Source organism: Corapipo altera, unplaced genomic scaffold (genome assembly GCF_003945725.1).
Source record: "Corapipo altera isolate COAL_440 unplaced genomic scaffold, ASM394572v1 50, whole genome shotgun sequence".
NCBI classification, from domain to species: domain Eukaryota; kingdom Metazoa; phylum Chordata; class Aves; order Passeriformes; family Pipridae; genus Corapipo; species Corapipo altera.
Window position 1 is genome coordinate 1,864,907 of NW_020884889.1, and position 19,824 is coordinate 1,884,730.

A 19,824-nucleotide genomic window follows, 5' to 3' on the forward strand; every position below is an offset into this window, starting at 1 on the left:
AAACAGAAGAATCATAATAAACAGGAGGTTCAGCAAGGCCAAGTACAAAATCCTGCAACTGGATCAGGGCAATCCCAAGCACAAGTACAGGGAACTGAATGGTCTTTAAGGTTCCTTCCAAACCAAACCATTCTCCGATTATTTATTAAAGCTTGGTCTGTCATTCTCTTACACATTTTGCTGATTAATTTCTTCAGGTTTATGGATTTTAGGAGCTGTCATGACAGGGTGTAGCTGTTTTGAGAGACAAGCTCACCTTTGTCTGAAGGACAGCAGCTCTGAAACAGCGAGCTGCAATTAATGAAAAATGCAATGTAGCATAATCCTTTTCTCATACTTTCAACCTTTTTCTTCCTCATACCTCCTTTTATAATCTCAGGGTTTTTGAAGTCTCTGTAGTTAGACTCACAGCATGATACTGGAGCTGTTTCTAGAAATTATGAGTAACGTCTTGCCCTGGTGAGATCAACAGCCTAACTGCCATTGACATCAAGGGACCTTCCAGTCACCACAGATCTGTCATCAGATCTGTAAGGCCACAGATCTGTCATCATTTCATTCAGAAAACTCTCATTTAAGTCAACAGAAGTTCTGGGCCAGATCAGCAGGAGTGGTAAACAGGCAATCAAGGTGTTCTGCTGTACCAAGAGCAAGCTCAGCCCTCCTGCTTGAAGAGGGCAGCCAGATCAGAAAACACGGATCAGGAGGGTTGTCTTGTACCTTTTCTGGCTTAGTGTCCCAACACTCCATCATGAGTGCCTGCATCCTGTAGAGCTGCACCTCCTCTGGCTGCCCCAGAACAGGACGGATCCCTTTGGACAGCTTCTTTGCAATCTGAAGCTGGTGGTGTCCCAGCACAGGCCGTTGCCCAGACAGCAGCTCGTACAGGACCATCCCATAGGAGAACATATCGACCTAGAGCCGGAAACAGAGAGGAAAATCAGGCAAAGCTCCCTTGGTGGGTGGAGAAGAGAGCAAGGAAGGCCAGAGCGGGAAAGCAGTGCTGCCCATCATCATGGACAAGGGAATGCATCCCCAGGCATGACACCAGCCACCCACCACTGCCATGGGGGTTGCCCCACAGATACCCCCAGTCACCTTCTCATCGTAGACAATGCGAGGCCTGATCTCAGGGGCCTGGTACCCCGGCGTGCCCTCCACGCCCAGCGCGCCCTCGTGGAACGACTGCCGGGAGATCCCGTAGTCGGAGAGTTTGATGTTGATGTGCTCCTTAACATCCAGGGACCACACCAAAATGTTGTCTGACTTCAGGTCGCAGAAGATGATGTTCTTCTTGTGCAGGTAGGCCAAGCCTGTCACAATCTGATACGCTATTTTGTGTGTCAGCATGTGTCCCAGCGGCACAAAGGAAGACCCTGGTACAAAGGAACAGTCTGTCTTCAGCTCTTGTAATTGCCATAACTGCCTTTTTCTCCCCCTTTCTCTTTCTCTTTTTAACTCCAGAGCAATAACTGACAACCTTTTAAAACATCACTCAATGCCACCATTTAAAATGACACTGCTTTTGTTACTATATGTGTCTGACAGTCCTACTAGATTCTTTTTTTTTAAACCCTTTCACTTCTAGGCTCCTAAATCTTCTGGTGAAAATTAATGTTTGACTGAAAGTTGACATAACGCCAAGGTGCCAAGAGGGTCAGATGGCCTCAACTTATCTTGGAATTAGCATCGTTCATTTGACAGCAACAGAAATAAAGATACTTATGAGATAATTTAGAGTGCCAGACACCCATCTGCAGGGGGAGGAACACAGCACCATCCATGCAGCACTGAAGTGAGAAGCACTTCATATTAATTTGCAGAGAAATTGAAAATCCAGGTCTCCAAAGTAGTTTTGAAAATTGTGAGCAGCAATTTTTACTAGGTTCCCAAAAGCACAGTTTAAGAACAATTCCACCCCTCCCACTTCCCCTAGTCTGGAAAAAAATCCCCTCTGGTAAATCAAGTAGTAATTTAAACATTGCCAACCATTTGTCACTTGGAGAGTGATCTCTCTCAGTGGGGAGACCCTGGCTTTACCTTTGGAGTTCTCAGACAGCACAGTGGTGAGGCTGCCCAGGGGGGCCAGCTCGAGGGCGAAGCAGAGTGGGTGGATGCTGATGCCAATGAGGGACACAATGCAGGGGTGCTGCAGGGAGTGGAGCATGCTGGCCTCCTGGCGGAACTCAGAGAAGTTCTTCATGGCATCCATGGCTCTCAGGTGCTTCAGCATGGTATCTGGCAAGACACAACCCCCTTCTCACTGTCCAGCTCAGAAACCAAGTCACAAACTCTTTGGAAGGTGCCAATCACTGAGCAAGGGCTGCAGGAGGAAGGCAGCTGGTGGGATGATGCCAACAGCAAGGCTTTAAGTTGAATCCTTGTGTTGATGCATGAGCCACTAACAGACACTGACTATAAGCAGGATATATATGGTACCTCAGGAAGGAAAACCTCTCCTGGTCCTTTAACACCAGGCTCTGGTGTGTCTGGTACACGCTGATCTCATATATCACCTGGATGACTTTGTAAAACTCATGCTGTGCTTCTCCAAGCAGGGACTCTATGTGGATGTCACACTGCAGACCCTTTGTTGGAAGGGGTCTTTATCTACCCTTTCCTGGCTTTCCTGCCAGATGAGAGACCCGTCACAAAAATGGTCCTTCTGCCATGGGACACCACAGGCTGCTCAGGAAGGTTGGGTCTTCCCAAAGGTTATTTGTCACTGAGACAGCAGCTGGCCTCCTCCACAGCTCAGGAGTTCACCACATCCTCCCCTGACAAAAATGAAGAATATAAGCCACTTTCCCCTTTCCTTTGTCCATGGACTGAGGCTCTGCTGGGATCCTGGACTTGACATGAGAGCCCATCCCTTCCTGGAGGAGTTGGCAGGCTCAGAAGGATTCCCAGCTTGCTTTCTGCAGCTGCTGGCACAGATGGGACAAAAGACTAATTCAAAGGTGGAGACTCACAAGTCCTTAGTGCAAACCCATGCAAATCCACACTTCTCAGGGTCAGATAGGCTGGGAACATGAGATGAATCTTACCTCCCACCCCAATCCAGGGCTCTGCCTTGGCACCCTACAAATCCACCCACTGATCTGCAGGAGAGAAGCTCCTGTGCCAGTGACTTTCAAGACTACAAGTGTTCATGCAGAACTCTAAGATGCATCCTCCTCCTCCATTGAAACACACCAGTTTTGCTATTTATTTCAAAGCTGTATTTAAACAGGTGCTGCCAGCACTCTGGAGAGCAATGGCTCTTTGGTCTTAGTTTGGGATCACAGATTGCAGAAGCTGATTCCCGACACCAGTTCTGTACACTGTACCTGCAGCTGAAGTGGGAGAACCCTTGCATTTTTTAATCTGAAATCTCTTCACAGCCACTGGCTTTCCTTGGTATCGTGCCTGATATATAACAGTTCCACTTCCACCCTGGCCAAGAACGTTGTTTTCATTTTCACTGCATTCCAGTTTGCTATTTTCCAGGAACAGTCTGCCAAGGAGAAATTGGGGCTTTTTAATTAAAGTTTCAAAGACAGTGTAAATTCATGTTTTTAATGTGATTTTTCATTTTCACAAATGCTTGATAGATTCTTGCCTTACCTACCAAGAGGACTGGATCACCTCACCTACCTTGGTCATCTCAGTGTACTCTATGCTGGTTCATGTTGTACAACAGATTTCTCCCAGAAAACTTGGGTAAATAAGCAAAAAAGGCTTTTTACTAATTTATCCCACAAGAATCAAACAGATCTGGAAAGCACATAAGCTTCTTTTCCAACCAGATGACACAAATACTGATACTTGTACCATTTATCTGTATTAACGATTTTTTTTTGCTTCATTTACCTCCGATTCCTCTTCCCTCCACTGAGGCAGGACAGGATGTTTATGAACAGCCCCACACTCTGAAACCTGATTATTCAAATCAGCTTAGTGTTCCCAGGCTGTAATTCATCATTTCCCCACTCTCCCAGAGACTACTTTTACAGCTGTTCACACTTCAAACATCTCCACTCGCCTTGCACCCGTCAAATAAATCTATAGGAGATAGCAGTGTGAGGAGGGCTGTCTGACAAGCTGATGGGGTGTCTGCCCAGAAAAATGACCCCAAGAAAGCAACAGAGGCCAATGGGAGCACAGAAAGCTCTGATAGCAGCCAACAGGGCAGTTTGGTCTAGAGGTTCTGCATTGGGCACTGAAAGTTCTGAGAGAGTGTGAACCAAAAGAGACCCTGGTCTCCTGTCCTGCCTGCTGTCAGATCTCTTGTTCTACACACTAAGTAATAAGGGGTATAAGACCAAACCCATCTGGGAATGCAGTTAAGCAGCTTAAAGATTTGGCAGTACTGCTCTGGGTAGGGAAGAACTGTTTCAGCTGCTCAGGACTGCCACACATCCAACACATCAGCAGCCCTCAGCCGAGCAGGAGCCTCGACTCAGTGTGAATTCTCTTGTGGTGCCTATAAATTCACTCACCTACGGCCCCTTAAAAAAGTCAGGCAATTTCAGGGCCAATCTTGTGATGCAGCAGCACTTCCTTTTGGTTTTGCCACATTAAAATCTCCTTTGTGGGACCCCAGAAAGACTCCAGTTACAGAAAGCTCTGGCCAGAGAACTGGGCAATGCAGGACAGCTGTGGTTTGAAAAAGGGACTTTCACATTGGACCACAGTGATCTCAAAGGACCCCCGATGTGATGACTCGGTCAGCACACAGCTATTGTCTAGGCAAGTGCACTGAACACCAGGAGTGCAGTTTAGGATGAATTGCCAGAGCAGGGATTGAGAGCAGATGGATTTGTTTCTTGTGGTCAGTTATGTTCCTCTAGCAGAGATAACTTAGGAAAAGAGTCCAACTGAATTACATAGGTGCACTGAAACTTAATCAAAGACCCTCAAAAAACATTACCTGGCAGGAAAATCAGTCATGAAAAGCTCTGGGACCAGTTCTTGGAGAGAAACGGGGATGTCAGGGTGGTTGGGACATGTGATGTAGTCCAGTTCAATGGCAGTCAGGACACAGTCCTCCATGTTAAAGTATTGGGCATCCTCCATCCTCTCACCACATTCGTTCTCCTCCGCCTTGGTAGCTGCACAGATGTGGCAGGGCACATACTGCTCCATCAGCAACGTGCCATCACTCTCCATGGCTGTGAGGGCTTCAGAGCAAGCAAGCAAACAAACAGAAAACAACATCATTCACACGAACTGAGGAGGAACAACAGCTCCAAGTGCATCCGAATGTCTGCAGGCACTACCTGGATCCGCAGGTTGAAAACGGTCACGTCATGAAAGCAGCAGTGCATTGACTGGAATAGAAAATAGCTTTTTCCAAAGTATGCAGAGATAGCAGGGACAGCACTGGGGAGACAGGACTGGGGACACAACCTCACACCTCCCCTGCTCTGGGCACAGGTAATGCATGGGCTGGCGAGGAAAATATATTCAGCATCAGTGAATAAAGCACTGGAGAGACCCTCCTGGGTGCTGGGTGTATCTGTCTTCTCAGACTGCAAGCTGCCAGATGGCTTCAGGTGGGGAGCAGGCATGGGAATGGGAATGGGAATGGGAATGGGAATGGGAATGGGAGCAGACTGGGAGGCACAACACACTGAGCTCAGATTGAGCACTGCAGGTGCAGGTTCAGGGTAAACACTCGCCTGCAGCAGCCAGGCTGAGAACACAGTTACTGTGGGCTCCCTCATGGGCAACATGAGAGAAATGTGGATTGGACCAAGACTAAGCCTTTGGGAGGGTCACACCTTTCCCGTAAGTACAGAGGGATTTTGTGGTGACAGGCTCTGTTAAATGCCCACAATTAGTCACGGTGAACACAGACTGCAACCTTTGAAGTCATGACTCTTCTCAAGCTTCAGTGATTAACGTTAGCATTATTTTAATCCAAAGGCAAATAAAATGTTCTTTTATCTTCAAAACACGTAGAACGTGAATACGTGAGAGTGCACCACTGTTTCCTCCAGAGAGCCTCCAATTAAGAGACCTTGGCAGTGTTTTCTAGACCAGTGTGGGATGACAAAGAACACTTCAGATTTTGTTTTGGTTTTAAACGAAGTGATTTGGGGTTGCAAACAGCCCGCTGGGTAACAGCAGGATCTGTGCTGAGCACAGGAAAAACAGCTGCAGGAGTCAAGGAAGTCACCTTGGCACAGAGTCTTTGGTACCACATTCACTCTTGCCTCTCACATCACAATTTTATAACTTGTAGGATGTTAGAAATGGTGGGCAAATTCTGATCCCAGCTGATGCCAGAATGAGGTTTATCTATTAAGAGACAATGCCAAGTTGCTTGGGCCAGATTCTGCCCCTGCTTCAAGCACTGGAAGAGTCTCTTGAACTCCTACGGGTCCTGTTTGAACTGCAGTGTTTCACCTGTGCTGCAGTGACTGGCAGACTGAAAGACACAATGTCTAGACCAAAGGGTGTTGCCAACTAACTTCAATCTGTCTGCAGATTTATCAGTTTTTATCAAATATTACTGAGTTGAGATCGTCAGAGCCTGAGGGGTCTTCAATTAACATACAATACTGTGCACTAGCAGAGCTCTGTTAAGGAACCTTCTGTACAAAAGACACTGCACAGAAAATCAGTGATTCTCTTACCAGGAAACCACTGATCTATCAAAGAGTTCACGTGGTCTGTGATGAACGCCATGGCTGAAAAGTCTCTCACTTCTGACTGGGAAATTATTTTAATTCCACCACTTTTTTTCTTTTTCCAGTTCACATCCGAAGACTCAACACTGTAAGAAAGCCAAAAAACAGACCTGTGAAGCCTTTGTGAAGTATCAGTGTCAACAAGTTTTCTTTCTGTCAGGAAAACTGAGTTCCATAATAACACGTAGTTCATAAGCCATCAAAACAAAAAGCAGTCTAGCTTTTGAGGGTGATTTTCAATTCAGTCTGTTCTGCAAATGACTTTCAGAAGAGAATTCCTGCACAGAAACGCCAGTTACTCACAGAGGGTAAATGCTATAGAAGGTCAGACCTAGAGAAAACTCTGGCCTAAGTGAGCTGAGTCTGATGGAGAGTTTTGACAGAAATGCCCATTACAGCACGATGGAAGGCTGGGAGTTTTAAAATCAGTAATGAAATTCCAGTGGAATAATAATATGAATAAGAAAGATTCAAAAAACCATTAGGAAAAGTTTATTGACATAATTTTTGCGCAATACCCATGAAATTGTAACCCCCTGAAGTATTTGGAGAAATAAGAGTATGACCACTACCGTAGTCCAGAATTTGGGATTCCAGCCTGTGATTTGCAGTATCTGGGTCCAAGCCTCTACTGAGCTTTGAAACTCAGTAAAGTCTCTGTCTCCTTCTGATCTCCAGCCATGCAACTGCACCAGTGGTCCCCCCCCATCCTGGCAGGGACTGAAAGAGCAAATACAACTACAGTCCCCTGTGGCACAGAAGCATTGACCTGGATTACTGACACACGGTGGTGAAGTTTTAGGATTTAGTGGAAAACTCACTGAGATAAGGAAATCTTTGCATGTGAAAATGCATGATTTTACACTGGCAGAGTCCTGCTCTGAATATCACTTTCTGTTCTCAGGCCTCTTTATATTGGTGGCTGCAATAACAGATAAGGTTGATATATTCAGAACTGGTAAACTATCAGTTATAGATCATTTTTGTCACCAGTTGTTACCAGATGAGTTATGTCCATTAAAGAGCCTCCTCTTCTCCTGATGAGTGAGCACACAGCATGAGTCAGGCCCATTCATCTCCATTGAGCTGATGTGTTTCATACACTCTATTAGTGCCCTGTCACACATGCTGCATTAGGAACACAAATTACCTAAGATAGCCTCCATCAAAGGTAACGAACAGACCTTCCTGCCAGTAAACAGTGTGAGTCCTTTTGACTCGGAATGTGCTGCAGCGGTTCCTTTGGGTGCCTGTGAAGCTGTAGATGGTCACCTTTTTGTTTCTTGTCTTGGTGTTCTTCTTGTTTTCAAAAAGCTGAAACAGGCAGAAAACGAAGAAATCGTTAAATTGCTGAAATTTCTCTCAAGGCTGTTTTAATCAAGCAATAATGTGACTTCTTTTTTTGGCTTTCACAGGTGCTATTGTAGCTTTTCCACTACAAGCGACTTGTGCTCATAAAAAATTTTGCAATGGAATGGAAATACATGCAGTAAAATTGGTTTTGCAGCAATGGAAATGTTTTTCGTGCCACTCAAAAAAAGAACACTTTCATATCAGTGAACAAAGTTAATTCTGTGACTGTGACATTTGTCATATTTATTGTGCATTTGCAGAAGTCTTATAAACCCAAAGAACTAAATGTTCTAGTGAGTGATAAAGTCTGCCTTCAATGTAGAGAGTTAACTTTTCCACCTGTTTCAGTGGGAGGAAGATGGCTCTTCTCCAAGACACTTCAAACCAGCACTTAGAGCAAAATGTATTTCTGTTTTAAAACCAGAAAGTTAATCTGCAGAACTCCCCTGTGCTCATTGCTCCAACATTTATTTGACTGCAGACGAGTCTGACGCCTGGGAACCTTTCCATTCCCTTCATGAGGACTGGATGAAGTTCCTAGGAAAGGTGCTCTAGGATTATGTAGTGCCCATGAGGATGTGAGCAAGGGGTTGCCAAGACAGCCCGTTAAAAGAGGTAAAGTTATTACATGGTTTGAGAAGCCTGGAACACAGAGGACCTTCCAAAAACAGGTATCATGTTTTCCATGTTCTGTACATCACTGACAGACCACAGGTTAATGGAGAGCTGTTAAGAAGATACCAGAGTAGTACTATAAATATTTTGCAGGTATTTATTACGGCTTCAGACAGAAGCTGCTGCAAACATATGTCTGCAACAACATCAAAATCCACTCACAGTTTTCAGACCCTTCAAACACCACTTTAATGACATTCATAACACTTGCACTAACAGGGTGCCTCATTAAGGTAACAGTCCTGTAATTTTGTTCCCATTTCCACCATAGACATTCAGATAGCTAACTTTAGTGGAGTTATTCCAGATCTCCTCTGGCAAACACTGCGAGCAGAGTCTGGCCTAGTGGGATGGTCATGGACAGGAGCCGCAGGCAGAACTCCAATTGCCTGTAATTGGAAGATGCTGGAGGTACTGAGACCTTCCAGGGGATCATGTTATAAAGAGGTTGTGGAGAACTCAGGCTTTCTTCTCCAGTGCCAATTGTTGTTCTCAATGACACCTACTGTAAAAACAGAATCAGATTTTGATTGCAGAGTCTCATCTCTCCCTATTTACTCAAATAATGCTATTGAAGTCTGTGACTGAAGTGAGCTGGATGTGAAGAGACATCCCACTTACACTGAACAACTTCAGCTGTCTGTCTTTGCTTGCAGAGAGACACAATAACCTACCTGGAGGTCCATCTCTGCCAGGCTGATTAACATCCGGGCTATGAATCTTTGCCAAAAGCCAACGGGGACAAAACTCATCTTGAAGACCCTTTGGACTGTGTTTGTGGTCTGGTGGCAGAGCCCATGGATATCTAATGCTGGCTTGGTAGGAAGCAGATGAGGGAGGAGGTAGCTGAAACACATCAAGTTCAACAGCTCAGATTTAGCTACAGCTTGTAACAGTGAGTACATTGTTACCGGATAATAAGGCGATTCAGGCCCCAAAGAGATTTTTAATGGCACAGCCCACTGCATATAAAAAAGCTTTTAGACTTAAGCACTGCAGCAATACATGAAGAAATTAATTTACACTATGGAAGCAAGCAGAGGCAAAACAGACATTACATAATCCAGCCAGGGCTATTGGACAGGGCTAAAACTGATGTAGTGACCGTTTGTGTACTCACAAATTAATGCATTAAAATATAAGAGTCATTAGAATAGCTGTGATGCTGGGACTCATTTCTTTGGTACTACTGTGCCCTGGTAACAAGCAGGGGATTACAGCTGTGGAGCAGAAGACAAATGCAAAAAACAACCTACAGCAGCTCAGGTTCAGTAAGCCCAGAAGGTGGGGAGAGGAGGTGCCCTGGGAGGTGGCAGTGGTGCAGTTCCAGGCTGCAGGGACTGGGCTGCTCTGGCTGTCTCCCCAGTCCCAGAACAAGAGCACCTCATGGGTCAGCACAGCAGAGTTTCCTGCTGTTCCACACTGCAGCTGACGGACCCCTGCCACACCCCTGACAAACTCCCAAAGCAAGAGTTCACTTTGCCAGCCTGATGGCAGCAGAGAAATCCCTTGTCTTGGTCAGATTCCTCCTGCAATCAGATTATCAGGTACTTTGCCCAAGTGTGGGGGAGACTCAGTGTTATCTGCGCCTGACCAGTCAGTAGGAACAGAGTTATGCTGGTGTAGGGGACCCCAACAAATTATTTTCAGATCTCCCAGTAAGCCCAGAATATTCATTTGTCCTGATCTTTAGTATTTGGGAACCTAAAACCCCTTGGAACACTAGAACTGGTTTGAAAATTATGAGCTTTTGGCTTTCAATACCTGCCAGTAAATCTCTTGACAGTGATTCTCTTCAGTACCAAATACATCCCAGGATGCCTGTGCAATCTAAAATGTTATTTGCTTACAGGCAGACACACTGCTGTTTTATCAGTGCTGAGCCTGAGAAAATGTGTTGGCATCTGGGGCTCCTCATTGATGGGCACAATGACAGCAATGAGGCACGTGGCCAAGGGACCTGACCAAAGTAACAGTGGCAGGGACTAGACACACAGCTAGAACCAAGGCTGGGTCAGAATCCAAGGCTTTAAGCCTCTCACATTTTCTCTCTAGCAGCTGCAGTATTCTGTAAAACCTGAAATATCAGCTCAGAAAAAGCAGCCATCATTAGACAACAGCTCTCTCCATATGTCACAGTCCGTAACATCTGATGACATCTTACACCATCAAATAATCCGTTCCATGAAACATCTCTGCAATGTAAAACTGTTAAAAATTTCACTTATAAATTACTATAAGAATGCCCACTTTTAACCCTAATTTAACAAGAGGAACACAGCTTAATTATGTGCACCTTAAGCACAAAAGTGGAGTGCAACAAACTAAAACTTCTTGCTCTATGAAAGTAGTGGATGTATCGTAAGTCAGCCAATAAATTTTCCTCAGCACATCCAAGAAAGGGTCTAGGAGTATAAGAAGGGTCAGTGAGGCCCTTCTGGACCACAACTATATAGTGGATTATAACACAGATGGTGATTCGACGCTCTTGAGCAGCAGCCAATGCAAATTTTGAAAATATGTGAAACATGCCCCCATCCACCCTTTCAGAACAGAAACTGGCAGCTGCTTTCTCTACTGACTGCACAGAAACCCTATCTGGCAATCTAGACAATAATTGCAGCAGCACAGTAACAAATAACTGCTCTGTGTCTGGCTAGTACATTAAATTAATCCAACCTGCTACAGCTACAGTCCGTCAGTGGGAAGAATATTCTGCTAATGTGGCTTGGATCGCTCAAAAAAACATTGGGCAGGCCATGAAAAAGCAGTTTCCTTGTTCCCGAGGCACAGACAATGTAATTGCCTTGGAGAAAAATGGCAGATAGTGACAAGGAGTCCAAAAGGCATTTTGGGCTGAGCAGAAACATTGCTGCTTTATCTGTGTTAAGCCTGAGAAAATTTGTTGGCATCCGGGACTGGATAAGTGACAGGCATAATGACAGCACAGAGAATGCTGCACTTGTGCTGGCATTCAGAGCTCCCGAGGGGCTCAGGGCGATGCAGCCGCGCTGTCCTGGAAGGGCAAGGAAGTGAAATGCAAATGCCACATCAAAAGTGCAATACAACTCTGGTTCCACCGTCAACCCAACAACAGGCTGTCGCCAAGCAGATGGGAGAGAGAAAAATCGCAGGGAACTCTGCCCAGAGGAAAAGAGATCGGGGGGCAGAGGGGAGGAGGACTCATTAACATTTAAAGAGAATGAGGTTTCTTAGACTATTTCTAGGAAAACTATTGATCAACACCTATTGAGGATAAAAACTGAGTAAATCACACCACTACTGAAGCTATGCCTTCCTGATTTCACTAGAAATAAAAATACTACTGCTTTCAGGGCTGACGTAATTATTGATTACCCAAAGTTTTCTGCCACGCTCTGAATGGAAGAACCTTTCACTGGAAGCAGGTGACTCCAGCCCATCTATATTTCAGCTCTGGCAGCCACGGCCTCACATCCTCCCTCGGCTGCAGCTGTGCCGGCTGAGCGCTCACAGCTTCCACCTGCTCATCGCCACATCCCCAGCGGTGTCACTGCCCCTCCGGGCTGGTGGCTGAGCCTGTCACCGGCCTCAATGCACCCAAGGGACAAAGACCTGCTCTGTAAAGCTTTCACAGTAGCTGGTTTGGACCAAAGGATGCTTAAGCCAGGAAATACAGCCCGAATGGATGGGCGCCTTCCATTACCCTCTCTAACGCTCTCAAATACTTTCTCATCGCAAGATCCTTGTCCAGACAACCACTTAAGAGTGGCAGAGCCTGTTAATATCCATTGATTAAATGGACATTTTTCTCCAGTCTGACTAAGCCTCTCTAATTATCAACTTACCTATTATTGGCCACGGGCAGTGCAATTTCAAACTTGGCCAAGAACTGGAAGTACTGCTCTTCGGTCTGCTCAGTGAAGCCCGTCCCGACCAGCAGCATCCTGAGATCCTCTGCTCTTATGACTCCATTCTTAGCTACAGACTTGGAGCTCTTGATGTTGAAAATCCTCTGTAGGCACTCCGAGAGCCAGACAGGGTCAAGGAAGTAGAGGTTCCTCAGGCCGTGGCTCGTGTCTGGGAAGTGCAGTAGTGTACCTGTTTCTATGAGAAAATTAATGGCTGCAAAAAATAAAGAGTTGGAGATTAGCAATAGACCAGCATGAGGAAACCACAGTGCAGAAGAATGAGATTATGAGGTAGTTTGTGCAGCTTTATGCATTCCAGATATATCCAGCACGTAGCCAAGTCAAGAGAGTAACATTTATCTGAGGAGTGCTGCTATCTGACACTCCACTTGTAAACCCCACATCTCACTGCTTCACAGGCAGTATTTCTGTCCCCACGACACCTCCCCTTTACCCTCCTCCTGCCATCCTCACAGGGAAGGGCTCTCCCTGCCTCCTGTGGAGCAAGGCCTCCGTAAAGATCACAAGACTGGGGCCCTACAGAGAAGTCAGCCTTGAAACTATGGCAACCCTCATTCTTCACAGAGAAGAAACGAGACAAAGCTTGTTTTAAAAAAATAAATAATAAAATCAGCAGACTCAGACCATCCTAGAAACTTCCCAGTCCCCTCCCCAGAGTCCCATTACTAATTTGCTGTCTTGCCAATTTCTAAAGTGACCCCTACACTGGTGTAGAGCACTTTGTATTTACTACTTGTGGAATATTTCAGTTGGACACACATATTAATTTCCAAGAAATTATTGGTCTGATCTGACCTACCAGTTTGCAAATCTTCATAGTCTTTGATGTCATTTCCAGGTGTTTGCTCAATCATCAGTTCTATCTGCCTGTCTGTTAAATACTGTACATCATCATTCTGACTCCTCCTGTGCTGTTCTGCAAGGACAGCTTCTTGAAGACTAAGGTAACTTCTTGGTATCTGCAAGCCACACAAGAAAAACAGCAGGATCAGTATCAGACAGCCATCACTCTGCTTGGGATGAACTGGCTGCCATCTCCCCTTCACAGGGATTTTACAGGGCTGTCTTTTCCCAAAGCCAGATTGCCATCTTTATACTTCACATGCCTCCTGCATCAACAATAACTCCTAAAGTTCACCTCCCAATCCAACACTAAGCCTCCCAAAAGGCCCACTTTGGTAAGTATAAAAAAGAAATCCCAGTTCTCACCAATCTCCCTGCAAGTTTCTGTGAGCAAATTGAGCTGCCAACGTCCTTCATGTTGCAAGTGACATGAAAAATCAGCTGCCGGAGTCCCTCGAGGCCTTCCAGAGTCTTACACGAGAGCTCACTGCAAAAGTCATGCAAGGGCGAAGATTATCAAACCTTATCAGCACATGGGCTTCCTTTCCAGGCTCACTTTCTCTTATCAGTGGTTTTAAATTTCCTGTGTCAGCTGAATGGGAGGAAGGCTGTCAGTGAGCATTTTTAGCTCAAGTGGCCTGGAAAAGATATATTAGGCCACATCTGTATTAGGACAACCTCTGCTCTGTGTGCTGCATTCACTGTGCACTGCTGTTCTGTTCCCTGTGCTCAAGGATCTCTGGGGACGTCCCTGGCAGCCTGACCAAAGTCATCCCCCTCTGTCCCTTCAGTGCCACACACATCCTGGAAGGGATTGCAGGGAGGAGGAGAACACTGTGCCCCAGCAATCTCTGGAGACAAGTCCAGTTCTCCCTGCCTCAGATCAAAGAGGCACAATGATGACTACCAGACACCTTTCCCCACCCTCATTCCGGCCCTCGCTCAGCTGGATCCTGTAATCTGGGAATTGATGCTTAGATCCTAAAAGCTGGCCTTCATTATCTCTTTAACAGCTAAAAACATGCTCTCTCCAGCTCCAACTAGTTTTGGTCTTTTTATGGACTGGATAAGAACAGTTCTTTTTCCCTTTTCCCAACAAAGAGTCTTTCTTATTGATCTTACACGTGTTCCCATGGCAGACAGAAAATCCTTCTCTGAAGCAGGATGTTCTATCTCAAACCTCAGCCCTTAGTGGCACTGGTAAGAATGTTCTCACTGGGATGCTGGAGGACCTTGACCACTGATAAAAAACACTCTGGGTCACCCACAGAAGGCTTTCACATTCTTCACACTCCTCTGGCCACACAGAGCTGCTCAGAGGAGCCCCTTAAGGTGGATAATGGGGTCCACCCAGAAAGGGCATGGGAGGGAGAAGGGATGAAATCAGGCACAACTCCAACAGGGAAAAAATGCAGGAGGAAAGGAAGGTGAAGAGGAATGTGCAGGATGTGTGGCAAGGGTGAAAGAAAGTCCCCTTGAGGCAGAACGACTGAGATCACGTTAGGATGCTCTGTGGTGATGGGAAAAGAGGCTTGAGATAACCCAAACACAAAGCTTCCTCCTTCTCATTGTGAATCTTTGATCCTCACCCGGGGTCCCTGGTACTCCTCCTAAGGGAAGAGCCAGCTGGGGTGCCCGACACAGCGCTTGGATCTGCAGAGCAGTGTGTGGGAGGTGGCTGATGACTTTGCCAGGCAGCAGATGGGAAGTGCTGGGGACATTGCAGTGCCCTTCCTCACTTGCCAGCTGCCACCTGCTCCTGCCCCAGGCAGTGGTGATTTTACCCTGTGTGGTGCCAGCCTGCTGCATCTATGTTCACCCCTTGGCTGACAGACCTGCTCCTCTCCCCAGGGGCATTCTCTGTCAGCCAAAGGGAGGGAGAGGAGTCAGGCTGCTTGGCTGACACTCACCTTCCAGGCCGCACCAGCCCTCCATTATCACACTGGAGAACTCGGCTGGCACAGGTTTGGGCCGAGCTCAGGGGGCTGACCCACTCCTGGTCCAGCCAACGCTGCCACGTGAGCTGTAACACCCACACAGCCTCCCCTCAGCAAACCCTGCGGCTCCCACCCTGTAACAGTCACGCTCTCACTCTTTGCAGCATTAATTAGTCAATCTGCACCTTCTCTCCTTGTGACTAATAAACTGTATCACCATTTAATGGTGACAAACCTGAGTGAAGCAGGAGCAGTAAACAGGCTGGTCAAGGTCATGACTTTGGAGCTTGCAGCTCTCAGATCCCCTTATCCGACCCTTGAGCAACACTGACCTTCTCTCTCATGATGCTACATTATCTCAGTCAAAAATAGATGAAATGCAATGCTGACGAGTCCTTAAATCGGTCCCGTTGCCAAGGAGATTGAGTATTTTAAAATTGTTTAAAGTGACATAATAGTGACTGATCTTCATAAAGGCACAAGTACTCACTGCAGGTGCTTGAAGGTGATATCTGGGAAGCCAGTTGCTCTGGATCCAGAGGGAGATCGACACAGAGCCAAGACATATGCCCTCAGAGTTGCTATCCTCTCAACGCGGAATTTTGTTTCAATTAAATCAAGGTGTGTTCCTACTACAAGCACCACTGAATTTGGAGCTTTGGCCTGTAAGAGAAAACATTGTCAGTGATCTCATCCAGATTATGTGGTGGTAAATGCAGTGAGGACATGTGAAAAGCATAATATTTAAGAGGAGGGAGTCACATGCATTAATAAAACAGTTTTTATATATATATATATATATATATATACACAAAATAGAGGCAACCTGTCCTGGCAGCCTGACAACAGCAACAAGCAATCTGGGTATTACAGAAGTTCTGCAGAACACAACTTAATCATCTGCTGCTACTGCAGAGCAGGAAACTGTCAGCTTGGGTTTATTACATCAGGGTTTAACATAAAGGGAGTTGCCCTGTGGTATTAAGTTGCTGCGAGTCAGCTCAATGATGGGAACCATGTTTGCCCAGACAAAGTTAACCCACTCTGTAGCCAGAAGATCTAACTGTGACTTCCTGTAAAAGGCTCCTTCTGCTCTGGAATGGAGACCTGGGGAAGTTACACAAACTTTTTCACTGGAGGCATATGGAAAGGTGAGATAAACTGCTAGAAAAGTCTAAATCTACTTAATACTGAATCAGAGCAAAGGAATGGATGAGATGATCTCGTGGTTTCTTCCAACCCTTCCATGGCTGTATTACAACAATGGAATGTATCCAGATCTCAGGGAACATTCTGCCAAATACAACGGCATTGCACAGGCTCAAGCAGGGATCAGACTCCCAATCCAAATGACTTTGACCACAGACAAATATTCAGATGCAACAATATATGTTTATTTGCAGTCAATCCATTTCTCTCTTACAATTCCTGCTGAAATCTCCCAACCAAAATGACACCAAAGTCAACAGGAGTGGTGCCTGCACCAAGCCAGACCAAAGGGCCCACTTGGCTCAATATGCTGCCTGGAGGTTAATGAGGAGTACAGGCACAGGGTCACATGCAGACATTTGCCCTGGTGTGTTCTCCCACTATCCAGCAGCCCACAGCTCACCGACTTCCTCAGCATGAGACAGTATCTCTGAATTAATAGCACTTGATGGATTTTTCTTCCACCAGTCTGTTTTTCTAACTTCTGACACCCACAGCACATTGTAGTTCCAGTAAATTCCACAGGTTCTGTTGTGTTTAGGATACTTCCCATTGTTTATTTCAGTTACCATCTCATTATTTCACTTAATCTCTCCCAATTCTATTGTAAAAGACCATGAACAAAGGCTCCCTTGTGGTTTTCTCCTTACACCACTAAGTCTACACATAGCTCTCCTTATTTTTCCATACTTTTACCCACCATGTTCATTTTTCTCTGTATTTTTTTCTGATGCTACTATGTGCTTGCTGGGATGTATTAAGGACGCATCACATATTTTTGAAATATCATAATTTTACTTTCAGATTTGTTACATAGTTTGGGTTATTGATAGCTGCCGACCATTAAAACAATATTTTTGTAATGACAAGATGTTTCTTTTCTGAGAGGTGTCAGCTTAAAGCCCATTTTTAGGCATGCAATGTTAAGACAATTATCAACTAATAAACATTTACAAAAAATTATGTACGTCTTATTATAAAAATTATCAATGCCAATGAATTCACTGCAGCTCCGAGTCTCAGCTGAGACCTGTCTGGGAAATATTCTCTGGCTTACCTGAATCTAAAGTGTTAAAAATATAACCTCAAGACTAATGTGTATCTAACCCACACAAGAAAGAAAATGCTTCAAACCCCCCTCAGAGCACAGTGTGGTCAAACACTAATTCCAAAATAAGTATGTCCAGCCTTACTTAGCAAGGGTTTATAAATCAGCTTTTGTTTCGTTCTCTGCTGTGTGTGAGGGAGAACAAAGCAAATGATAAATTTAAACCATTGAATATAGCGATACGCCTCCAGCGTAATGGCAAATGAATTCCAAAAGCTGTGCAAAATTCATAGCCTGGGGACTTTTTAAAAGCAGACCAAAAAAGAATCTGTAATATCACATATCTGCATGCTGAGCTCCTACTACTTGATAAATAGATACCCCCAGAGCCCACCAGTGACTTCTTACCTCAATGTTCAGCAACCAGAACTGTAAGTTTGCCACAGCTTCTTCCCCCAGTGCCAAGTTCCAGACCACTATGTACAATGCTTTGTCTGTGAAGAAACACTGATTGACTGTAGACATGCTTGCTGGGCCTCCGATATCCCAGACATTGAACTCCACTGAATCAACCTACTTAGACAAAGAGAAGTGTTCAAATCCAACGGTGGCAGTAAATCACTGGGAGATAATAGCTGAAGTATAAACCTACGCCTGCATAATGTATGACACAAGAAGGGGTTCAATGTCCTAATTGTGCCTCCAGGAAAGATAAATCAACAAGCAATTGTTAAGCATGGCTACCACTTCCCCACAGGAAATCAAGACTAATTACTCGCTGCTAAAACCATAGAGGTGCCCTTGATGCTGGTAAATCTCCAGTTAATGCTGGGGATTCTCCAGTACAAACAAGGGTCTCATTCTGAGCACTGTATTTCACTGCATCTGGAATAGAAACTGCTTCATCCTTGTCTGTGCCACACTTGACAGGACTGGTGAAGCTACTTATCAGCCTCTGCCATGGGGAACAGGAAACCCCTGCTGAAATCACTTCCACTGAGCTCAGACTGAACCGAGCCAAGCAGAACAGGGATGCTCAGGAGATGGGAAACTTCTCAGGCCTTTCATAAACACCTCCTACATGCTGCTTTGAGGCTTCTGACGTGTGTGCCACGCCAGAGATGGGCCAGAATTACAGTCACTGTAAACCAGACTCACTGATTTCTGGGGGAATATGTAAATGGAGGCCTCCCCAGCTCTGGCTCTCTTCCAAGTATCTCTGCATCCATTCCTCAGTGCAGCCCCGTGACGGCAATAAGAGGGAGCATGGCTCTCTGCTTAAATGGCATTCAGGCTCCCAGATGCAGTAGGAAGCACCTATATGCCTTGGAAGCTCTGTCCCTAAATCACTTGGCCCTGGAGAGGCAAGAAGCCTGTGACTGAGCAGAAAACTCAGTCACCATCCTCAGAGCATCCCATAACACTGAGTGGGGTGTTTAGGGCTCTGGGTCCAAGTACTGTCTGATCCCACACAACAAGTTACCCTATGAGGTTTCAGCAAGTGTCTCAGCAGGGCTCTGATCTCCCAGCAGTCCCAGTGTGAAGTCTCCCAGAAACAGCTGGAAGAACTTCCATATTGTTTAAACCAAGCCCTAACTAGCACAAGGGCTGCTTTGTTCATCCAAAAGACCTTCAGCTGTGAGTGCGTGTGTGGAGAGACAGAGACTCAGAGGTAGGGACAAAAGCCTGTTCAGCATCTTGATCCCACTCCAGGTCTCTGATGCTGTCTATGTTTTTATTTTATTCAATGACTCTTCAACACAAAACACACAAATCCCTTCTCCCACCAAAGTCTTCCCTTTAAGGAGCCAGCCTGTGCTTGCTCTTTTCTTTCTCTCTCTGGCCTGGCATTCTTTGCTGTAGAATAGCTGAACTCAGCAGGCTCCTTCTCCCATTCCAAAACAGTCTGGTGGTCATGGCTCTCATCTGGGAATGGAGAGCCATGCATTTGCACCCCCTCAGCTCTGACATGATCTCGGGACCAATTCTGCAGGCTCTAATCCTTGGGCTATCATGCAGGTGGTGGACAGAGCCACCTAAATGCTTGGATGAATTAGTGCTCTCCAGTATGAGTTCAGTATGGGTTGACACATTCCCTGAATGAGCCATCTGAGATCTGGGTGTTTAAGGTATGCCTTAGACATCCCTGGATCAGAGCAGAGGTCAGGCAT

The 19,824-nt window shown here is 45.7% G+C and overlaps 1 protein-coding gene across 4 annotated transcripts in view; it reads right to left on the bottom strand.

Moving 5' to 3' along the window:
* The window catches only part of LRRK1 (leucine rich repeat kinase 1), a 77,575-nt gene that overhangs the window by 13,669 nt on the left and 44,082 nt on the right, over nucleotides 1-19,824 (bottom strand). For all 4 annotated transcript variants that reach the window (XM_027644511.1, XM_027644510.1, XM_027644513.1 and 1 more), the window contains 13 exons: nucleotides 18,062-18,226; nucleotides 15,887-16,059; nucleotides 13,826-13,946; nucleotides 13,416-13,575; nucleotides 12,533-12,809; nucleotides 9,380-9,551; nucleotides 7,828-7,991; nucleotides 6,624-6,763; nucleotides 4,913-5,162; nucleotides 3,330-3,496; nucleotides 2,041-2,238; nucleotides 1,099-1,376; nucleotides 721-915 (listed from right to left, as the gene is read on the bottom strand). In XM_027644511.1, coding sequence (XP_027500312.1) covers nucleotides 721-915; nucleotides 1,099-1,376; nucleotides 2,041-2,238; nucleotides 3,330-3,496; nucleotides 4,913-5,162; nucleotides 6,624-6,763; nucleotides 7,828-7,991; nucleotides 9,380-9,551; nucleotides 12,533-12,809; nucleotides 13,416-13,575; nucleotides 13,826-13,946; nucleotides 15,887-16,059; nucleotides 18,062-18,226 — 2,460 coding nt within the window. The remainder of the gene's footprint in view (nucleotides 1-720; nucleotides 916-1,098; nucleotides 1,377-2,040; nucleotides 2,239-3,329; nucleotides 3,497-4,912; nucleotides 5,163-6,623; nucleotides 6,764-7,827; nucleotides 7,992-9,379; nucleotides 9,552-12,532; nucleotides 12,810-13,415; nucleotides 13,576-13,825; nucleotides 13,947-15,886; nucleotides 16,060-18,061; nucleotides 18,227-19,824) is intronic.